Here is a 22457-nt window from a genome sequence, read left to right on the forward strand (position 1 = left end):
TTGAATAACAGATAAGGGAGCATGAGTTACGTTTTTTTTTTTTTTCCAGGCGTGAAAGGGACGAGAGTGGTGAGACGACAACATTAACATGCATACCGTACGTACAAATACACCAAGTGTGTGTGGTCTTTTTTTTTTTTTTTTGGACACACCAGCAAAGAGAGAGAGAGAAAAAAAAATAGATATATATCACAATCCCGCCACAACATCAAAATGATACATGTTGCTTCAATAGAAAACATGACACCGTCAGATTTTAGGAAAAAAAAAAAAAAAAAAGAGTCACAATCTCTTCCTGGAGAGTCTTTTTGTGTCGGTGTCCCGCCTTGTTAAGTGCAAGTATCTGGTCCAGGTTTGAGGAGGTGTGGGGGGGGCGGTCCACAAAATGTCTGTGGTGAGCATGAGTGAGGGGGTGGGTGGGTGGGGGGGGGCTAAAATGAAGGCACACATCCCTGCTTTCCCACGTGGTGTCCGTTTAGCACACCTGAATAAAGGAGAAGAGAGAAGTCAGTAAATTTTTTTTTTTTTGTTCCTTCGTGAAAGCAAGCCACACTGCTATTGTAGAAACACAATTAGCATTAGCCAACTCGCTCAACAGACCCATACTGCTAATTTTAATCCACATTTGCACACCATTTGACAAAAAGTGTTTGCGTTAGGGCGGCCCGGTGGTCGGGGGTGGGCCGTGACGCCATAACAAGCTACGCGTCGCTAGCTTCCATCCACAAGTAGCATATTCGCTATCAAGTTTGCCTTCTTGATTTCCCACGAGTCTCCAAAGTGCAGTGTCTCCCTCTGACCAGTAGGGCGTCGGAGGTACTGGAGTTGCGGTGTCTTTGTTGATTTAATAATTGCATATGTGCGGCGGAATTAAAGCAACGTGGCCAATATCCAGCGCCACGGTGCACTTTAGCATCAATAATGCAGCGCGTGTCACCACAATGGATGTGGAGCGCATCAATAAGCAACGAGGCCCCCCCCCCGCTGTTTTTACCGCGACTTAAACAGACGTCCACAATTAAGCCGCGGTGCGCGTCGGCGAGGATTTAGAGGCGCGCAAGCGCCGCCGCCGCCGCTTGGAAGCACTCGAGGTGAAACCACGCCGCAATTTCTCTTCCTGGCCAACGTGATTACATCTGCTGCGGGCGTAATGAGAAACCAGTGCGTCTTTCGCGTCTGTTTAGGCTTCTGTTTTGCCTTCAAATGACAGAGGACAGATCACCTTGCACCCCCCCCCCCTCCCCCGACTATGGATCTTAGGCCGATCGCGCGATGCGGTTGCGAGGGTCTCACACCTTCTGGTCCGGCAATAGCGGGTTGGTCTGCAGCGAGCTCAAATGGCCGTTGATGAGCGCCGTGGGTCGGTCGTGCTCGCAGAACAGGCTGCCGTTGACGTAGTGGAAGCGGTCACCCGGGACCAGGCGGTTCCGGCAGGTGGAGCACGCGAAACACTGGAGAGACCCCCGCCCAAAAAAAGAGGCGGTCTTGACATCTTGTAAGATAAAATTTAAAAAACAAAAAACATGGCCACCTGCGACTGACGACCTTCAATTGGGGAGCCGCGCTAATGAGGCTCATGAGGGGTTTCCGACTAAACGGGTCACCTTCACGCACCGGTTTTGACTTCCACGGCGACCCAAACTCGCTGGACTATTAATAGATGACATCATCGGCACAGACACGTCCGAGCCTTTTGTTACAAGGCCCGTTCATGGTCTTAATTTCCAGCTCAAAATAAAACCACGCTTGTTAAACGGGTATGTCAAGTTGTTTTGCTATTTATTTTTTCGATGTCATTAATCAACGAACCAAAGAGTGAAAAGTCGAAATAAATAATTTCATCTAATGATAATCATTTTTTTGCAGATGCCGCTCGCCACTTGTTGGTGGGGAAACGCCCACTCGCCGACGTCAGCGTGTGAAGATGGCGGCCATCTTGGGGAAGGGTTTACCTTGAGATGGTAGACGTTGCCCTGTGCCCGCATGACCAGCTCGCTGGCGGGGATGGACTGACCGCATGCACTGCAAGCGCCGCTGTTGCCGAATAATCTGACGGTAAAGAAGAGAGAAGGGGTTGGGTGGGAGGTGGGTGGGGGGGTTAATTCGACTGGGAGCAGCCGGTCGGGCAGTTACGTCGGGATGCAGGCATCGGGACTGTCAAAGGTGTTTGTTCTGTTAATAACGAAAAACCAAAACAATGGTCTTACAAAAGAAAAAAAAACTAAAGCAGATCTTTCTGCAAGCACAACAGAATCCTCCGAAACCCATCTAGGCAGCTCCCAGGATATGGACTGGCAAATGACATCCACAGTCGTTTTTGATCGAGTACAAATCAGACAACAACCCAACGAGGCAGCGACATCGGAGCGATCGGCAGCATCACACCGATACAGGATTGGAACGTGAGCATCTGCAGCCCATCGAGGCGGCGGTGGGTGGCCAGGAGATGCTCAAAGATGCTCCGTCACGACTGCGCTTCCATTTCTCATCATCGCGACACATACACAAAAACGTACCTGCGCGCTAACAACGCATCGCAACAGGAGCGTCCACGGCCCATCTAGGCGGTAGGCAGGCAGTACGAACGCCAAAGTGGCTGCGTCGCCATCGCGCTTCTACTAAAAAGCTGCCATTTTTCATCATCGCGGCACGGCCGCTAAATGTGTCGTTCCCACGAGCTAATAACGAGTTGCGGCGGGAGCGTCTGCAGCCCGTCCAGGCACCTCGAGCGCTCTGTCACCGCTGTGTTTCCATTAGAAAGCTGTAGCTAGTGGGCTTGATATATCATGCTCGCGGGTTAACCTTTTCAATCACGGTGTCAACACTTTAGATTTGCTTCTACTCATCTCTTCCGCCGCCGCCCCCCCCCCTCCTATCGCCCCCCAACCCCACCTCTCGATAATGAAATGCTTGCTGCGGCTTCCTTTCTATCGTCCTTCTGAGTCCACAATTTAGATTACTTCATCTCAGCGAGCAACAAACTGAATGAAATTTCGATTTGAGCAGAAAGTAATTTACTGGGATCTGGAGCCATTTGTCATCATATCTCAGCGGGTGTTTGCTCCATCGCGCCACTTTTCCTAAGCAATCAAATAAGAGCGCGGCATCTGACATGCTTCGACGGGAAGGGCGGGGGGGAAAAAAAAGAGAAAAAGGGGCCCGAGGTGGGAGAAAGGGATCAGATCAAGTTGTTTGGCCAAACACCACAAAAAAAAAAAAATTCGGCCCAATTCGGACATCTCGAAGGGCTTTTCACGTGAAAGTAATGAGAGTGAAATCGAGGTTGCGCAACCCGTCCAAACAGCGGGGGGGGGGGGGGGGGGGGGGGCGAAAGCTGGGACGGCTGCTGCTTTCAATAAGACAGCAGCAAATTTCGTCTCGGAGTGATTTGGAAAGGCTCCATCAAAACTCAATTCCACAAAGTAATTAACTGGAGGCTGATGGGGACAACGGCGCCAAGTCGGCGCTTTCACCGGGACCAACGTGACGCAGACGTGTCGGGCCTGGCAGCCCCCACCGGGACAACTCGGGGGTCCCAAATAAAAAAAAAAAAAAACACCGGAAGCCGTCGTCGTCGCTTAAGAGTTTGGACATGCGGAGCCGTTGAAGGGGAAGTCGAGTCAAAAACCGCCAATCGCCGTCGGCGAGGCCTCGGGACTCGAGTTCGGTCATGGGATCCTCAAAAGGGGGCCCTCGGGCACTCTGAGGCCCTTTTCGCTTTTGACGTCGGCTTTAATGTACACGTCTTCGTCGTGGAGTTCTGCAGTTTTAACTCGCATGTTTGGCGTGACAGCGAAAGTTGTTTTGGCTTTGAGGCAGTTGCAGAATGCCCCCCCCCCACACCCCCATAATTTGTGCTTTAATACGGCTGCTTTTCACCTCAGTTCTGGTTTGGGTGCAGATTTGACCTCCACGGTTTGAACTTTGATGCGGAGTCTTTTTCTCAGCGTTTTGGCTTGAAGGCTTGTTTTCGCAACTCTTGCTTGAATGCAGATTGTTTTGCCTTCGCCCCCCCCCAGTTTTCTTTTTAAAGTGGATTTTTTTTTAAATTAAGAGTGTGTTTATGTAGACAGTTTTGTGTATACCTTGGCGTGTTTTTTTCTTCTCCTCTACTCATTTTGGACTCCAAAGCAAATGACTTGGTCCAAGTTTTGCCTTCAGAGCAGGTTTTTCATTTCGCACTTTTGCTTCAACGGCGATTTTTCTTTTTGCTGGCACAGTTTTGCCTTTGACGCAGACACGGACATCTGGGAGGGGCTCAGAGTCGAGCCGCTTCTCCTCCACATCGAGAGGAGCCAGATGAGGTGGCTTGGGCATCTGATTCGGATGCCTCCTGAACGCCTCCCTGGTGAGGTGTTCCGGGCATGTCCCACTGGGAGGAGACCCCGAGGAAGACCCAGGACACGCTGGAGAGACTATGTCACCCAGCTGGCCTGGGAACGCCTCGGGATCCCCCGGGGAGAGCTGGAAGAAGTAGCTAGGGAGAGGGAAGTCTGGGCGACCCGGCCCCGGATAAGCGGTAGAAGATGGATGGATGGATGGCAGACACGGCGGGATCGAGACCTAACTTGGATGCGATTTGGATGAACAGCATTTCTGCCCCCCTCCCCTGCGCTGTTCTCCCCATCTTTCCTCTCTTAATGGCACATACTGACCCCCCCCCCCCCACCTCCCAAAAGCGTTGCGGCCCGAACGGTAAGCACCCATGACCAAGCTCCGTGTAAATCCAGCCCAAGAGTCTTGCGTGCACAATTAAGCGCTCATCCATTTTTGAAGTCGGGCTCTAATGGGCTCGAGTGCCATTGAACTCCGGCGCCCGGATGACACGCCAACGCCGGTACGCCGTAATTAACGTCGAGGGACCCTTTAATCGCGCCGACACAACCGTTTGCGCCCCCCCCCCCGCCCCCTCCCTCACGAAAACATGAGCTTGACTGATGTCGGGCTTAAATTAAAAAAAAGAAGAAAACACGGCGAGAGCAGGCTCGTCAACAGTGCGGCTGTCAGGTAAACGCCGGGCTCATTCACTGCTGCCTTTGACTGGGGGAGGGGGGGGGGATTTTTACACTGGCGCTGACACACACAAACACACACACACGGAGTCCATTAAAAAAGCTTGTGTGCATCAGCAGCCAAAGCACCTTAAAAGCACGAGGCCATATTGAAACCGAAGCGCGGCTTTGCATAATGGCAGAAGGTGCATTAGAGTGGCGGCGAGGGGGAGGGAGGGGGTTGTTGTGTGGGGGTCGGGTGTGGGTTGCGCACGTGTTTCGGCGGGACGGTAGCGTCGGCGGACGGGCGAATGACACGCCGGTAAACCCGAGTAACAGATCACCCCCCCCCCCCCCACCAGAGCGGAGAGCAAGGCCCCCGGAATTAATTCCGTGATGACAAATCAAGATAAACGCTCCCGCTAAATTGCGCGGCCATTTAATTAATTCCCCGAGATCCCGCGCTCGCCGGGCTCTAATAGTTCACGGCGTGCTGCCGCTGTCATGGCGCTCCAGCGAAGCTTGGGAGTGATATTAAATAAGCAACTTTTCCATTTACCTCACGCGCGCCATTGGAAAAGTGCCATTTAATTACCTCGGCTCATTCAATTAAGCGGTGGGGGTGGGGGAGGGGGGGGGGGGCAAATTAAATCCCTCGGAGACGGAAGACGTCAGCATTCCCCCAAAATGTGACTGCGATGGCCGTTGACGGGCGTCAAGGCCGGGATTTCAACACACTTCCAATCTCGGAGCATTCGAACCGCAAAGCTTTTTGCAACCGGCGCTAACGTTAGCGACTTCGCCTCACAAATCGGCCGTGAGAGAAGATTGACGAGTACGGAAATTTCATGATCCGTTTTCTTTCTTAAGTATCGAATCCACTGACGCCGAAATATCAAATCATTCGGTGCTAAAATATTGCTACCTCAATGCTAACTTAGCGTCGGCGACACGGAACTAGCGATCCCTCGATACCGAAAACGGATCGATATCTCAATCCTTTGATTGCTTGAACGGCCACAAAAGTTCGACGTTGGTTTGGTGTCGCCAAGGGTTTGCCGTTTCTCTAAATTGAAGTTCCTCCGACACTTTGTGTTTTGGGAAGCTCTTGGCGGCTATTACGTTGTCGCTAAACACGACAAACGCTACCAATACGCTTTTCTAGTCTTTGCTGAACCTCTTCGAAGGAAACGTCAACGCTCGCTTCATTTATCCCGTAAAATCGAACGAGCGTCGACTTTCGACAAGAAACTTTTCGAAAGTGAACAGCGCGGCACCCAATCAAATCTTCATCCTGCTGAATTGCACCAACGGGGTGGGGGGGTCCCCCTTTGAAATTGGACAAGCCCTTGATTGGTCTCGCGCCCGACGTATCGAGCTAAGTATCGAATCTTCATGTATTGGACATTATGCTCAACTCTACCAAACACTGAAAAAAAAAAACTCCAGAAGCGAGATTTGAATCGGGAAGCTTTGATCCTTTGCTCGTGTCGGGCCATCATCTCCACTTGACCACAGCAAGCCTTCAAGTCGCCTCCCGGGTTGAAACGGGAGCCCCTTGTTGTGCCGCTGCGTTACGGCGTGTCAAGTGGAAAAGCCAGGCCGGGGGCAGAGAAGCAACAAGACGTGTCCTTTTATGGGGGTGGGGGTGCAGGGGGGGGGAGAAAACAAACCAAACCAAACCAAAAACAAAAGCCAAGCATCAAATGTCGGCGGCAATAATCGCGGGTTCGCTATCTGCCGTTCTCTGCTGCTCCCTCTCAAAAGCCAATTTGCTTAATTAAATGTTTTGTTTGCCCGCGCGCCTCTCATTCATTTCGGACACGTCAGCGCGCGAGCGGAGACGAGCCAGGGAGCAGATCTCATTAGATAAAACCCATCAGGACTAAAAGGAAATGGAGGGTGGGGGGGGGTTGGGGCATCAGGGTGGGGGGGGCTATAATTAAAGCATTTAATTGTGTAGACTCACTGTCAGATGCCCGCTTTATCTCCGCAGAGATCCGCCGCTTCCATCATGTGCGTTTAAGCTTTGTCGGCGCTCGGCTACAAGGGGGGAACGAACGGTGCGCGGAAAAGTCCGCCCCCCCCCCCACCCACCCCCGCTTGCTTTGATGTGGTGGCCGTCCCGTTTGCGATCAAGCGTGTCCCCCATTGACTCCTTCTTCATGTCCTCGAGTAGGCGACGCGACGCGACTTGGCCGCACCTCTCGTAAGGTGGGCGGGCCCCAGACACCACGCGTGGGGGGGGGGGGGGGGGGGGGGGGGGGGAAGTACCCCTTGGTACTCTATCCGTGCCAAAAGGGGACCATGCGCATGGAGAAACGCTCCGATACCACGACGCCAATACTAGAGCGGCCTCAAGACGAGTGAACAAGAACTCGAGCTGTTTCCGTTCGGAACTTGAGGCAGTCTCAACAAGCGGCGGCCACGTTTGAATGCGGCACACGTCTGGGGGGCTTCTAACATACGTGGCAGCAACTCGTGCATTTGAGGGACCGCTCGAGGTAACCAAATGACAAAAGTCCGTCATTTCACGCTGCACGGGAAACGTCAAGACTCAACTCTTTCCATTTCAGATGCTTCAGTGATTGTTTTCGTAAGCTCCGTAAACTGAATTGTCGAAGTTATCATGAGTTCACAAAAGCCCCCCCCCCCCCCCCCACCGTGAAGCCCTGTCCCGAGCCCGCCGATTTGCACAGCAGCCCACTGGCGGTGGCGACCAATCACAAAGCAACAACGCGTTTGGGCTCGATTCAAAAAACGAACGACGCCATCATTTCAGACGCCGTTTATCAAAACTGCTTTACTGGGTTTTGGTACGCGACGAAGGCCGCTGGCGGGTTCAAGCATTCGACTCCTTAACACGTTTAAATCCTTGCGGGCGGCGAAAACAAATGAAATGTAAAAGGCGTAACGCGGTAGCTCCAAGAAGACGAATTTGTTGTGCCGCCGCAAAACCCAAAAGCATTCAAATCATATAAACATTATCGCTTGTGATCCGTCTTGTCTGCGCGCGAGCAGATGAGTATCAAGACAAAAAGGCTTTTGTCGCCGCGCTCACTTTCAAATATCATATCGTCGTGATTTATTTGACTCTTATTTAGCTGGGAAGGAAGAAAGTTAACTTTCGGGAAGCAGGGCGCCAGAAAAACGTTTCAACGCAAAGTAAAGGCGCAATTTGACGGACGCTTTTGTCAGCTCGTCAACAGATGGAGCCAAACATATTTTTTTCCATTTTGCGGGCATGGCGATAATTTGCGCGGGGGGGGGGGGGGGGGGGGGGGGGGGTCGACCACTTAGTAGAACTTGTATTGCGGTTCACGCTGCTGTTTTGGTTAGCAACAACAATAAAAAAACCACCAGATGTCAGACTTAACTCATTCACTCCCAAAGACGTTTTTAAACGTCTTTTCAGACTTGCGTCTCAAATTGTCTGCTACTGAATGAGTTGTAAATGGAACAACAAAACGTCGCTTCAAGGCGCTCGCTGCACCAAACGAAAAGCTCCACGAGTGTTGGCGTTTTGGTTCGAAATCCAAAACATTCGCAGCGCTCCCGCGCGCCTCATTGGTACCTGATGTAGTCGTTCCGGCAGAGGATCATGCCGCTCTTGGTGTAGCACGATGTGCCGATCTCGCCCAGTTGCGCCTGGCAGCACGAGCACTTGAGGCAGCGGCTGTGCCAGTAGCCGTCCATGGCGTACAGGAGGAAGCGGTCGGCGATTTTCCCGCCGCAGCCGGCGCAACGTTTCCACGGCAGCGAGCCGGCGGACATGGACGGCGGCGGCGGCTGCTGTTGCTGCTGCTGCTGGCCGTTTCCTCCGGGGTTCACCATGGTACCTGGGGGGGGGGGGGGGGGGGGGGGGAGAGAAAGAAACAAAACAAAACACAATTGACATCCGGTAGTGCTCGTTGATACTTGTTTTGAGAGAAGAACGCCTCAGAATATAAAGATGGACGGACAGAACACGGTGCAGCAATAACATAGCAACGTTAGCGGAACGCTAACTGTCACTCAAGGTGGCCTCATACATAAAGTAGTTCACCGGAACATAAACATGGACATACACAACATTGCGGAGTGACCGCGTGTCAGTCTCCCAGCGGGGGGGAAAAAGCAGAAAATAAAGCAGAATGGCCAAAATCGAGGTCAACGGCGGGAGGAATAAATATGCGGCCTAGCCGCACGGATCATCAACGCGGTGTTGAGCGACCACACGTCAGGAGCCCAACACAAGAAAAACTGAAGACGATTGAAAATATTTTGTGGCAATGAAAAGCAAAAAGCAGACGGACACAAACATTGTGCTGCTAAAAAATATTTGGGGGGGGGGGGGGGGTGAGTGACATTGTACCGCGGGAACGTGGAGGCACACGACATTGTGGGGCGAGTGAAATTCAAACCCGAGCCAAAAGAGGGCAATCAACACGATTGGCGAGAGACGACAAGTCAAAAATGGACATTTGGAGACGTAAACGAAACCGATTGGACGTGACATAACAGAAGCGCCCCGTTTCCGTTATCCACGGACCACGAGTGTGCGCAACATCGGCGCCGACGGGACACTCGCTATCGCTGCGCACGGGGAACTTTTCCATACTTTTCTTTCGCCCGCCTACTTTCCAAGATGAAACTTTTTAACTTTGTTGGCTGTGAGGAAACCGACAGGCGCCGATTTGAGGGAGGTCTTCAAAACGACAATTTAAAACTGTTTTTGGGGGGGGGGGGGATAAAGTGTGGTGTTTATTCAAGGGGAACTTCTGACCTTCTCGAACTTCACATCCTTCATCATTCCACTTCCAAAGTTGACGTCTCCGATACGTTTCTGCCAAGCGTTCTTGCGTCAAGCAGCCATTAAATGTCGTTTAAAAGTGTAATCCCCCTCCGATGGTGGCGAGGTAGCCAAATCTTTTTGCTACAGGCAGGTAGGCTAATTGGGTTCTGGGCAAGAGGATGGCGGGGAGGGGGGCAGCGGAGAGCAGGAGGTCGGTGGCGGCGGTGGGGGAGTCCATTCAGCAAGCCATTAGCGATGGCTTTTAGGGACAAAAGCAGGCGGCCTACCTTTCGAGCTGATTGCATCTGAGGAAGAGGAGGATGAAGGAGGCGACCTGAAAGTGACTCCCCCGGGTAAACAACGCGCAGCCATCGTCAAGTTTCACGCGGGAGGAGGAGGAGGAGAGGACAGCGGAGTGGAAAGGAGCTTTTTAACTTCACTCGGGTAAATTACATGGCCGGGTAATTTGAAGACGGCGAGAGATAAGATGGCGTAAAAGCATCAGAAGAAGCGAAAAACGGCATGCTAACAAACGTCAGCTAGCATACCTTCAAATACAAAAAGTCAAGTTCGCCCCCCCCGCACACGCGCGAGCAAAAGCTTCTAAAAGGCTGCCAACCGCGTTAAAACATCCACTAATTCAACAAAAACAAAAGAAACTCACCTAGTTTCAAACGCGTTCAAGTGAGGTGAACAAGCAGGAGAAAATGTCCCCCCCAAAAAGTCCGAGAAGTTGGGTTTCTTTTTTAGACCCTCCCACCCCCCAAAAAATAGTTTTGAGTTATGGTATTTCCAGCGTTTTACTGCTTCGGCGTTCGGTTGAGGCGAGAACACGGGGAGTCCATGGCGAAAAAAAAAAAAGATCGGAGGTCTGCGTGACCTCCGTAAGGTCCTCACGCCGAGCGGAGCGTGCCTTTGACGGGTTGGGAAGCGCGGAGGATGCCGCTGTCGTTTCTGTCCAGATGGGAGCTCCTGCGCTTCACGTTCTTCGTGTCTCCGACTAGGAAACGAGCGCCTGTAGAAATGACTTCTTGCTTGCGTGACGGCACAACGCTGCAGCCAATCGGGGCCAAGAAAGGGGAAATGTAGGGTGGGGATTAGCAACAGCCAGCCAATCAGAACGAGTGACAACGGGTAAGGGAGGGCTGGGGGACGAAGAGCACAAAAACCTCGCAAATACTAAACTAAACTGTATCACTATTGTTGATATTTTCCATGTATATTTTACAAATGCCCATGTTAAATTCTCGTCTTTTATTATCTTCTATACGGGATCCCATTGTCATTATTTACATTCTCAATGGAAACGTGCAGAAAGCAGACGTAACCTCGCGCCTGACTTTAATTACCTGACATTCCAGGAGGGCGTAGCGTACCGAGTCCTGGCACGCATCGACATGTGTTCTGATTATTTACGTGGAGTGGCGCCATCGTCTGGCACAGAGGGTAATTGCAGCGAGGCGCTCGGCTGTCATTTGTGACCTCATCGAAGACCCCTGGGAAGTTGGCTTCAAGCTAAGAGTTTTTAGAGAATAATAAGGCAAAAACCTCTTTAATTGTTCATTTAAAGGGGAAGATTTGTTCAGGGGGTGCTTGTAGGCAAAAGAACACGGGTTCTGGGGTTGGTTAAAGACAAGAACAACTGTTTAGGCGTTGTTGGTTTTAAAGAACAAGAGTGGTCAGAGAGTTAGTTTAGGCAAGAAGAATAAGTGATTTAGCTTTTAGTTGTAGCCTGGTACAGGCGCTGGTTTTAACAAAGAAGATATTTAGCTTTTAGGGAAAAAAACAAATGTGGGGAAGTGTGTGTGTGTGTGTGTGTGTGTGTGTGTGGTGGGACAGCATTCCCACCGTCAGAAAATTGATCACCTCCTTTTCTTTGCTGAGATCTTTGTGTCCCATGGCAGTTTGTTTTCCCCAAGCAGCCGCGCGATGAAACAGATTAGAAGGCATCCGCAAACAGTATGGCGGGGCCGACCTCAGATGTTTGGATGCTCCCCACAGGGCTGATCTCACCCCAAGTGAATAGGAAACCGCAGCGCTTCGTAATGAAGATGCTTGCCCTGCCAGGGGGGGAGGAAGGAGAAAAAAATAAATAAATAAAAATCAAAAGAATTCATGTCGATGTTTAGCTTCACACCAGAGTTGTGTTCTGTTCCGGCTTCAATGGGGGGGGGGGGGGGGGCTGTGCAAACAACAATTTCAGCGTTCTCCTCCCTCGTTCATTTTCAATGCTGACATCAACAAAGTGAGATTTCTTTCCTTCAAGACATCCAGAAAACTCGGAAGAATTCAAGAAATCCACTCTTCCCCTCTGCATGCGCTTTAGCTTAGCGCCAAATACACGCAGCGCACTCAATGGTTTAATCAGTCGTCTTCTCTGAAATAAACATTTGAAAGCAGGTGACCTTTTTTTCTGACAATCTGCCCCGACTCGAATTGAACTTCAAACCGATGTTCTTCCCTGAGGGGGGCCCACATCATGTGAGAACACAAATGAAAAGGGACCGCCGCCAAAAAAGTGACTTGATTGATTCTTGCCGTATGATCTCCCCCCCCCCCCCCCCCCCCTCCTTCCGCCCCCTCCTGCAAACACAGATCTCCCTGACCCCAACGCCTTCTCACACCTCTTCCTCCCGCTCTCACAGCGACGTGCCGTAATTATTCATTTTAAAAACAAAAAACAAGGATGAAGACCACTCCGAGTAATTCCTCTCTGCTCTGTGTTATGAGAAGCTCATTAAAGGAAGCCGGGAACAAACAAAGCTTTTTCCCCCCCCCCTCCCTGCGAGCCCCCCACCCCTCCTCTTTTCAGACTCCCCTCCTAATTTCCCTCTGTTTTAATCATTGAAATCAATTAATCAGCGCACATTGGAAAAGATATTCTGCACCATCTTTCCGCCGTGTTTTTGTTTCGGCTGATGAGATTGTCAAGACGGCTCCGGAGCAAAGTGGGCTCGCGTCGCCCGCTTGCCAAAGGGGAAATCAGCTCGGCGCAGCGGCGTCTCCTCGGAGCTCGGCGAATAATAAAACAATTAAAGTGGGAGGAAAAGATTGTCTTTATACATCTGATGTCTTTCCAATGAGGCCGCGGGCATCTCATAATGAACATGTTTTGTCATGGAAAACCCACTTGGCAAATTCAAAGTCCTGGGACAAGTTTTCCTACAGGCGGGATTCACTTTGGAACTTTTTTTTTTCACCCTAATCAAGTAAAAACAACGCATGAACTTGTCGTCGTCCCTAAAATCAAACCAGAATTAACCAGTCGTCGTCTAAAATTAGCGCTTGAACCAGGCTCGGACAAACGCCTGACCCAAGTCATCTTATCTTGAACCAACACCCGAACCGGACCAGAACCAAAGGCTAAACTCGCCGTCTTCTTTCCTTAAAAGTAACGTCTGAAACAGACGTCATTCATTCTATCATTTTCTGATCCGCTTTATCCTCACAAGGGTGCTGGAGCCTATGCGCGCCTCTCGTCAATGAGCACAAATAACACGCGAGACGAAACACGTGGAGGTGTGAAAACACATTACAAAGATATTTACATATAATAATGTCGGGATCAACCACCATCCACACACACACACACACGCACACACACACACACACACACACACACACACTAAGGTGTTAATTAAACATTGTGACAGGTGATGTGGCTTCCAAATACCCCACCAGAAGAGAACCCACTGCGTCAACCAGCTGTCATGTCTCACACACACGCATACACACCCACACCCACACACACTCGAACCAAGTTCATTCATTCATTCATCTTCCGAGCCGCTTGATCCTCACTAGGGTCGCGGGGGTGCTGGAGCCCATCCACAGCTGTCTCCGGGCAGTAGGCGGGGGACACCCTGAATCGGTTGCCAGCCAATCGCAGGGCACACAGAGACGAACAACCACCTCGCTCACACTCACACCTCGGGACAATTTTTAGAGTGTTCAATCAGCTGCCATGCATGTTTTTGGAATGTGGGAGGAAATCGGAGCACCGGAGAAAACCCACGCAGTCCCGGGGAGAACATGCAAACTCCACACAGGGAGGCCGGAGCTGGAATCGAACCCGGTACCTCTGCACTGTGAAGCCGATGTGCTAACCACTGGACTACCGGGCCGCCATTATTATTATTATTATTATTAATATAAAATCAAGTAGAAGAGTGCTTGAAGCCTTGCTTTGAGGCACAAAGAGAACCGTTTCGGCTTCAGGCAAGTAACAAGACTGGTCCAGGTGTTGGTTTTCGGGACAAAGGCCAAAAGTCCAACGCTGCTGGTGAAGTTGTCGTTTTTAAGAAGCACCGATTTCGGTGAGACACTTTTCTTGGGCCACATACCAACACCGTCCCACCATACCAAACGCGGTATCCCGACACGTATAAGACGGGAGAGACTCGAGGCACATTCCAAAGCCGCCATCCGCGCGCTAAAAAAAGTGCACGGCACCCCCCCCGTAACGAACGGAAAGCCGCCGGTCCAACGGGCGACCCCCCCTTTAAGCGCTTTAATCGGCGGATAATTAATTCGGCACACTATTCTCGACTCCCCGTTACGCGTCTGCGTAACAAACACACAAACAGCCGCTAACGACGCGCCCTTATGAAACGTTGTGAATCCTTAACGAGTCCCGAAGCCTGGTGATGAATTTCATAATTATTCGGCCCCCCGCGTGAGCAGCGCGGGAAAGCCATCAGTCAAGGTAAATGAGTTGGCATCCATTAAGGCTTTGCGATGTCTTGTCAGGACGTTGGCTTTATTAGCTCCTTACAAGCATTGCCGTAATTGAGCGCATATTTCATTTGTCTCCTAGTTCACTTTACTAAATGACTTTTAAAAAAAATATTTACAACGGGCCCCAAGCTGCTCAAGAGTTTGAGCCAAACTCAAACTTTGCAGTTCAGTGAGAAAAAAAAAAATTACCACAACAGCATAATTGATTGACAGGGACGACGGCCCTCGTCTTTAGCATGAGGAAACGTCATACGACTTGGTTAGCTAGCATGCAGAAACGCGCGGTGCGGTTCGCGCGAAGAAACTTTGTACAACGTCGTCAGCAGAAACAAATCCATCGCGCGCATGACAAAGGAAGTGCGTGGCACGATTGCCGTAAAGAAAGGTACGCTTTGGTTAGCATGAGGAAACTTCATACGACATGGTTAGCATGCAGAAACACGCGGTGTGGTTCGCGCGAAGAAACTTTGTACGACGTTGTCAGCGGAAACAAATCCATCGGGCGCATGACAAAGGAAGCGCGTGGCACGATTGCCGTAAAGAAAGGTACGGTTTGGTTAGCATGAGGAAACTTCATACGACATGGTTAGCATGCAGAAACGCGCGGTGTGGTTAGCGCGAAGAAACCTTGTATGACGTCAGCAGAAACAAAATCCATGGCGCGTGTGACAAGGAAGCATGCGTGAAGAAAGGTACGCTTTGGTTAGCATGAGGAAACTTCATACGACATAGTTAGCTAGCATGCAGAAACACGCGGTGTGGTTCGCGCGAAGAAACTTTGTACGACGTTGTCAGCAGAAACAAATCCATCGGGCGCATGACAAAGGAAGCGCGTGGCACGATTGCCGTAAAGAAAGGTACGCTTTGGTTAGCATGATGAAACTTCATACGACATGGTTAGCATTTGGACGTTAGCATTATGACGTGTGACAAGGAAACATGAGTGAAGAAAGGTACGCTTTGGTTAGCGTGTATGACCTGGTTAGCATACGCCAAGAACGAAGCTAACCTCTTCGTTTTTTCCATCACGCTCGACCGCAAATAAATAAATCATTCAAACTCCGGGCAGGTTCGACGGAGGAATAAGATCCAAAAGAGAGAGTGGGAGAGAAAATGTCAGCCTTCCTTATCATTGAGACTTGATTGCTGTGGGATTAGAAGGCAATCAGCATGGCGTCACTATGGCGACCACTGCTTTTAACTCTTTATCAATGCCACACATCTTCATATAACTTGGAACACTTGGGATCACTTTAGATGGGAAATTGATCCCATAAAAAAAAAGGAAGGAAGGAAGGAAGGAAAGAGGAAGGAAGTGGGATGCATGCGGACATTCTTGTTCTTTGTGTTGTATTTCAATTTAATTTGTCTTTCAGGCTGAGACAATCAATTTATCGAGACGTGTGGGAAAGCGTGGGGGAAGGCTAATATTGTCAAAATGAATGCTTGACACATTATTTGGACATCTGTGTTAGTCCCCCCCCCCCCCCCCACCATCCCCCCCACACGATCATTCTTTTGGTTTCTACCATGTTGAAGCCCTTTTAAGTCTCACATTAATAAACAACCCAAGCTGCAGGTATTCATGCTATGAAGTGTTTTTTTTTTGCATACATGAATCGAATATATTCTTGTCATTTTAAATGTTCAAGAAAATGCCCCCCCTCCTGCTCCCCCCATCCCAATCCTGCTTTTTTCTCTTAAAAATTCGGACTCATTCCTTGTAACATTTACATAAAGCGATGACTATTTCACCCTGACATTTTGACTGGATACGCGCAGCACATTCGTGCTTTGGCTATTTGCGGATTCTGTTTTGGGAGCCCATCCGCTGTCATTTACGGCCAAATTGGACCATTTGTGATTTTCTGTAACATGGGGGAAGCGAGTAGGATTGACAGTATTTCTCTTTGGCAGGATAACATCTACAGTATGCCCATTTATCATATTTCAATGAACAGTTACAGTGAGCCCAAAATACGCCCAAACAAACATCAAACTAGTTGTACAGTCAAGCGACTTCTGCGTCGGAAGGAAGAAGGTTGTTCTGTGTGTGGGCGGAAATTCCACTGACAGTTTACACACGCGCACACACACACGCTCATCCAATCACAAATCAAAGAGCAGCTGTGTTCGATTTGTGATTAACAGTTAGGTGGGAGGGAAAGATAAGAATGCGGGCGGCCATATCTGATGTGGCCGCTTGGCTCATGATCATTTCGCCAAACTAGGACTAAAAACACAGCACTAAAAACTAAACGACCCCCCCCGTGGATTATGTTTTATTCATTCATTCATTCATTCATCTTCCGAGCCGCTTGATCCTCACTAGGGTCGCGGGGGGTGCTGGAGCCTATCCCAGCCGTCTCCGGGCAGTAGGCGGGGGACACCCTGAATCGGTTGCCAGCCAATCGCAGGGCACACAGAGACGAACAACCATTCGCACTCACACTCACACCTAGGGACAATTTGGAGTGTTCAATCAGCCTGCCATGCATGTTTTTGGAATGTGGGAGGAAACCGGAGCACCCGGAGAAAACCCACGCAGGCCCGGGGAGAACATGCAAACTCCACACAGGGAGGCCGGAGCTGGAATCGAACCCGGTACCTCTGCACTGTGAAGCCGACGTGCTAACCACTGGACTACCGGGCCGCCCTACACTAAATATTGATATCGTATTTCACAGACAAACAAAAAAAACCCCCACACCAACAACAGCAAGTACATTTTTGTAAAACCAGGGAACATTTTGAGTCTAATCAAGCTAGCAAAGGTGTTTCTGCATAGTTGGGCGCTATGCTAGTATGCAAGTGCAACAGGCTGAACAAAAAGTTAGCGTGAGTCCATATCCAGTTCCGCCCAGCTGAAGGAGAACATAAAAAAAAATATATATATATATTTTAAACGGGAGGTGGAGTGCGGGGGTGTTAAAAATTAAGTCGTGATTACAATTACAGGATATGACACTTTGCTGATTTGGAACCAAATTTGACAAAGGCGATCATTGGCGTCGATGGCGGCTCGCTCACCAGATCCCCAATCAAAAGTTTGTCGTGTATAATTTGATGCAATCACATTTCTCCACAGTCATCCAGTGCAATCAGGTAATCAGAGGGAAGCATTAACAAGACAAATGGAGTTGGAAAAAAAGTGGGTGCGCTCTGTTTTGCTGGAACTTCCCACCGAGAAGACCCCCCTATCCCGCCCCCCCACCCTCACACACACACACACCTCCGCCTGATTACCCCCATCACCCTCATACGGCGCCGCCCCGCCGCCGCCATGTTGGCTGCTGATTGACTTGCGTGTAAAAAGTCGGCAGGTAGATTATTACTCTTAGGGGCCATTGGTGTCAAGTGATTAGTCTGCGCTGCTTTCGACAGAACCTCATTAAGAGCGTTTCGCCACCTCTACTTTGACGATGACATCTGATTGGCTGATTGGCCTGCGAGCATCTGCACGACACGGCGACGCTCGCAAAGCTAAGCGGCGTCGTCTTACTACGTGGACGATTAGCTGACGTCGCTCTTTTCATGGGCAACACAGACACCTCAACAACGAAACACATACTGTATACGTTTTAGCTCTCATATTATTTTGTTGTTGTTTTTTTTAACCTAGAATGTAATTTGTAGGATTTTTAAAAAATACGGCGCACTGTTACTTGTGGTGTGGCATACTGACCACTCTGGTATCGAACTCGTAGCGCATTGATACGGTATTTATACTTGGTATCGACGGTATCGATATTTGGATCGATCCATTCACCATCTTGCACTGTATACGTTTTAGCTCTCATATTATTTTGTTGTTGTTGTTTTTTTTTACCTAGAATGTAATTTGTAGGATTTTTAAAAAAATGTGGCGCTCTGTTACTTGTGGCGTGGCATGCTGACCACTCTGGTATCGAACTCATAGCGCATTGATACAATATTTATACTTGGTATCGACTGTATCGATATTTGGATCAATCCATCCACCATCTTGCACTGCATCCGTTTGCATTTTATGATTATATTATTCGTTTGCATAAAAATCAAAGATTACTTTTGAGTTTTGGCCGAACCCGACGTGCACATTTTCTTGGACATCAATCTCCAGTCCGGAACCGGACGGATCCGTTTTTCGTCCTCAGTATGCTCTCAGGAGGCCTTCTTTGAGGTGGTTATAGTCGGCGCCATCTCAATATTCACTCTAAGATTTTCTTTGATTCTCAAAAAAATAAAATAATAAGTACCAATAAGAAAAGCAAGAGGACGTGAGTACAACAAAGGAGGCGAGCGAAAGCGTAATAGGCTCTCTGTTTGGTTGTGGGGCTCTTTACAACCATTCTAATTAAGGCCATCCAGAAACAAAAGCGCTGGATTGAGGCACTTTCTCATCAGAGTCTCTCCATGAGCCTCTTTTGTCATGAACACACAGCCAATTACAAAGCTCCACAATGGGCGAGCAGGGAGGCGCCGTGTGTGGAAGGGGGGGGGGGGGGTGTCTACTGAGGAGCCCCCATCAAGACTGCGCATGGATCGAAAACCTCAAAAAGAGTCCAGTGACTTTGCAGTCAAAACTAAGTGAAAACACAAAACAGAGATGGAAAACTCACCCAAATTGTACGCCCCCTAGCGGCAGCGGTCTTTCATGACAGCTTTGCCGTCTCTGCCTGCTTTTAAGTTTCTGCTGCGCTCTCAAGGACCAGTCAAATCAACATTTGCCAGGAGCAACTCAGGTTTCATCGATGACATTGCAAAGGCAGTTCAGCGTTCAGGCCCTGGTACATTACGCCCGTTGGCTACTGTAACGGCCATCGGATACTCAAAACTTGTCTTTCATGTTTACGAAAGGTCTTACATTATGTTCAGTTGATATCCGAAACTGTATGTGCGAGGACGGGGAAATTACGTCCACCAGATAGTCTGAATGTTAATGAAAACAGGTATGCTAACGTCTGATACGCTACTTTGTGTTTTAACGTGAGCAAAAAAACAAAAAAACGCATACATTCTGGACAACTGACAAAAACATTGGAAGAGCGTTACATCTAAACCCTGGGAAAGTGACTCGGCAAAATTGTAAATCGGCGTTGATTTGGTGACAGCGACATCGGCGGTGACGGTTGGAAAACAAACGGCAAATACCGCAGGACGATGCGCTTTTGACGACGCATTTAGCGGCCCAAGTCAACGCGCCGTTGGCGGCACCTTGATTTTTGTACACCCTCTCGTTCCTCCCGACCTCAAAAACAAGCTTGGAGCCAAAGTAAAGACAAGCCCTCCTTTCATTTCCTTTGCACCTCCAGGCCGTCGCTCGAGCGTTATCCCCCTGAAAACTGCGGCGCGCAGGCAGGCCGAGAAAACACAGATGGCCTCCACGTTCTCTTTTGACGTTTGGCTACGGACCCGCGATGGGAGGATTAAAAAATATATCTAAAAATAAGAAATAAATACCCATCACCACCATCGTCGTCGGGGTCTGACAAATGATAACGTAACCTCGTTACATTTAAAAGATGATTTTGTTGATAAATTCCAAACGACCAAAAGGCATCGTTTCCGTTTTGGGGTGATGCGTTTGTGGCGCGTGGGAAATATGAATGCTATAAAACGTGCTCATCTTTCGAGTGTGTGTCTTCTTCATGTTTGCAGACAAGAGAGTAGCGGACTCATTTGAGCCGCACGACGACCAAAACAAGACTTTCTTTCATTAATAAGGAAACGCGAGACGGTGGCTAATGTGATCAAAACGCGGGGGCGTTCGGCGGCAAAAGAGGCAGACCTTTGTTGTCCGCTTCCTGGCTGACAGGAAGTGAGGGGACGCGCTCGCGGTTTTGATCACGGCCCGCTGACGGACGAAAATGGGGGATCACAGAAGATCATAGTGGGGCTCGATGACAACAGGCCAATTTGCATGTCCCTGCGCTTCGCCGGCGAGCCAAAATCTGTCTGAGAATCCTGGGAACGCCGCAAAGCCGCACGGAGCTTCCCACCGGACCCAAAATAAAGAAATAAATAAATAAAAAGGACTTTACTCTTTGAATATTGAAAATTAAATCTTATATCGATATATAAAAGGCTTCTATTCTCATGTTTTCTTGTCCAAATTCAACTTTGTTCTTCTAAAACGCCGATATTCTCCTCAGAATTTTAAGCTCTTTCCAAGAAATAATGACGACTCTTTTAGGATCTCAACTTTTTGCACTTTTGCAAAAAAATCTGACTTGAAATTTTAATTTTAGTAAGAAAAAAATATCCATTTTAATTTTAAATTATTTATTTAAAAAAATAAAAGACAAATTTGTTTGTTTTTTTAACATTTAAATTGTTTTTATTTTGTCAAATTTATGCTTGAAACAACATTTATGCCTGGAAAAACATGGCGTCTTTTTTTTTACTTTAAAAAAACAAAACTTTAATTTTATTATTTAATTGCCCGCCTAAAATATTATTGTTATGTCATGCTGTAAATACAAGTTTAATCAAGCCACACCCCCAAGAAATTATTCATTCATTTTTTTTAATTAAAAAAATATCTATTCTGAAAATAAAAATGTCTTTAATTGCGCAACAGTGACTGCTTCAATGAACTTAATCCTTAGTTGATTCTCCCGACCCCAATCTCAAGCTACAACTTTCGTGGCCCAATTGTAGTCACAAACAATTTCTTTCAGATAATCTCTGATGCCGTGCGACGCTAGTCCAGGACGAACAGTAAAAAAAAAAAAAACCCAGAGACATTCCAAAGTGTCCGTTTCAGCCTCAGATTAGCCGGGCCGAAAGCAAAACAACGGACGGCGCGCTAACAAAAGCGTTCTCGCCCGCCCGCTTATGACTTTAGGCAGGCACATCTGCAAGTCATCCACGGCGAGCAGGCCAGGTGGGACGCGCCCGCCCGCCCGCTACATTGCACACTTTGCGGCGCTAATGCATTGCAAACACGCCTTGGCCTTTGAGGTGCACGGCTAGTGTTTCCCCCGACGTTACTGAATTAAACAATCCAAAGCCGGCTCCGTGTTTTGCTTTGCTTTTCGTTGCGGGACGTTACCTTGCCGACGCATATTTCCTCCTCCTCCTCCTCCTCTTTTGCTTTTTCTGGCCATCTGATGAAGAAGTCGTCGTGGCACTGATGTTCTTCCTATGTCGAAAAATAACATGTCATTCTTGTTTTATAACTTTTTTAAAAAGCCATATTTAAAATAGACAAAAAATTCCATTCAAAAACATTTTTGGCGGGTTAAAAAAAAAGTATCCTTTTTCTCGAGAAACTTTTAAGTTTTTAAAAATATATTTTCTGAAAACAAATGAGAATCTCTTTTTTTTCCAACTAAAATGTAATATTTTGAGAATAGTTTATTTTTAAAAATAAAGCCCTAAGATGACTTTATTCTTATAATGTTACTTTTATTTTCTCTTAATATTAACAATAAAAAAAAATACAAGTCAGACGCCATGATCATAATATTCCGCCTAATATGAATTAAATCATATTTATCGTTTGGAAAAAAGTGGCACAATATTACAACAATAAAGTCCTATTTTGGCCACATTAGGTCGATCCTCAATATCGAATGAGATCTCGAAAATTGATAAAGCGAAAGCATCCAAATCCCACTGGGCGATAGAGCAAGCAGCCAAATCAAAGATCAGCCTCTCTCCCAAAAATCTATTAAAAATCTGCTTATGGTCATCATGTATTTGGTATTGAGCGGTTTATTTTTCCGATTTATCTCCAAGGATTGGCTCCGTCGCCACAGAACACATTAAAAACCTGAAGGGAGGCATGGCAATGCTTGAAATTATATTATATGTATATATATTAAAGATGAGAATGAATTCTGTTTTTTAAAGGAAAAAAAGCATTTCTCTATTTAAAAATTGAGAAAAAATTCGAAAAAAATCTGTTTCCTGTAGTTTACAGGGAAAAAGACGTAAAATCTTGAAAAAATACAGCTGTACTTTTTACG

The 22457-nt window shown here is 48.3% G+C and overlaps 1 protein-coding gene across 2 annotated transcripts; it reads right to left on the reverse strand.

The window, feature by feature from the left end:
* Nucleotides 1–269: 269 nt before the first annotated feature.
* lmo4b (LIM domain only 4b) lies at nt 270–10773 on the reverse strand. Of its 2 annotated transcripts, XM_052073894.1 has the most exons (5): nt 10430–10771; nt 8566–8830; nt 1953–2049; nt 1296–1451; nt 270–484 (listed from the first exon to the last, which is right to left on the reverse strand). In XM_052073894.1, exons 2-5 carry the CDS (start codon nt 8823–8825, stop codon nt 476–478), a joined length of 522 nt encoding a protein of 173 aa, XP_051929854.1. In that variant the 5' UTR covers nt 8826–8830; nt 10430–10771; the 3' UTR covers nt 270–475. The 2 variants fall into 2 exon arrangements, with proteins under 2 accessions (XP_051929854.1, XP_051929855.1); XM_052073895.1 differs by lacking the exon at nt 270–484 and having other exon boundaries at nt 1290–1451; nt 10430–10773.
* Between the last annotated feature and the right edge of the window lie 11684 nt (nt 10774–22457).

This window comes from Hippocampus zosterae, chromosome 8, assembly GCF_025434085.1.
Source record: "Hippocampus zosterae strain Florida chromosome 8, ASM2543408v3, whole genome shotgun sequence".
Taxonomy (NCBI): Eukaryota; Metazoa; Chordata; class Actinopteri; order Syngnathiformes; family Syngnathidae; genus Hippocampus; species Hippocampus zosterae.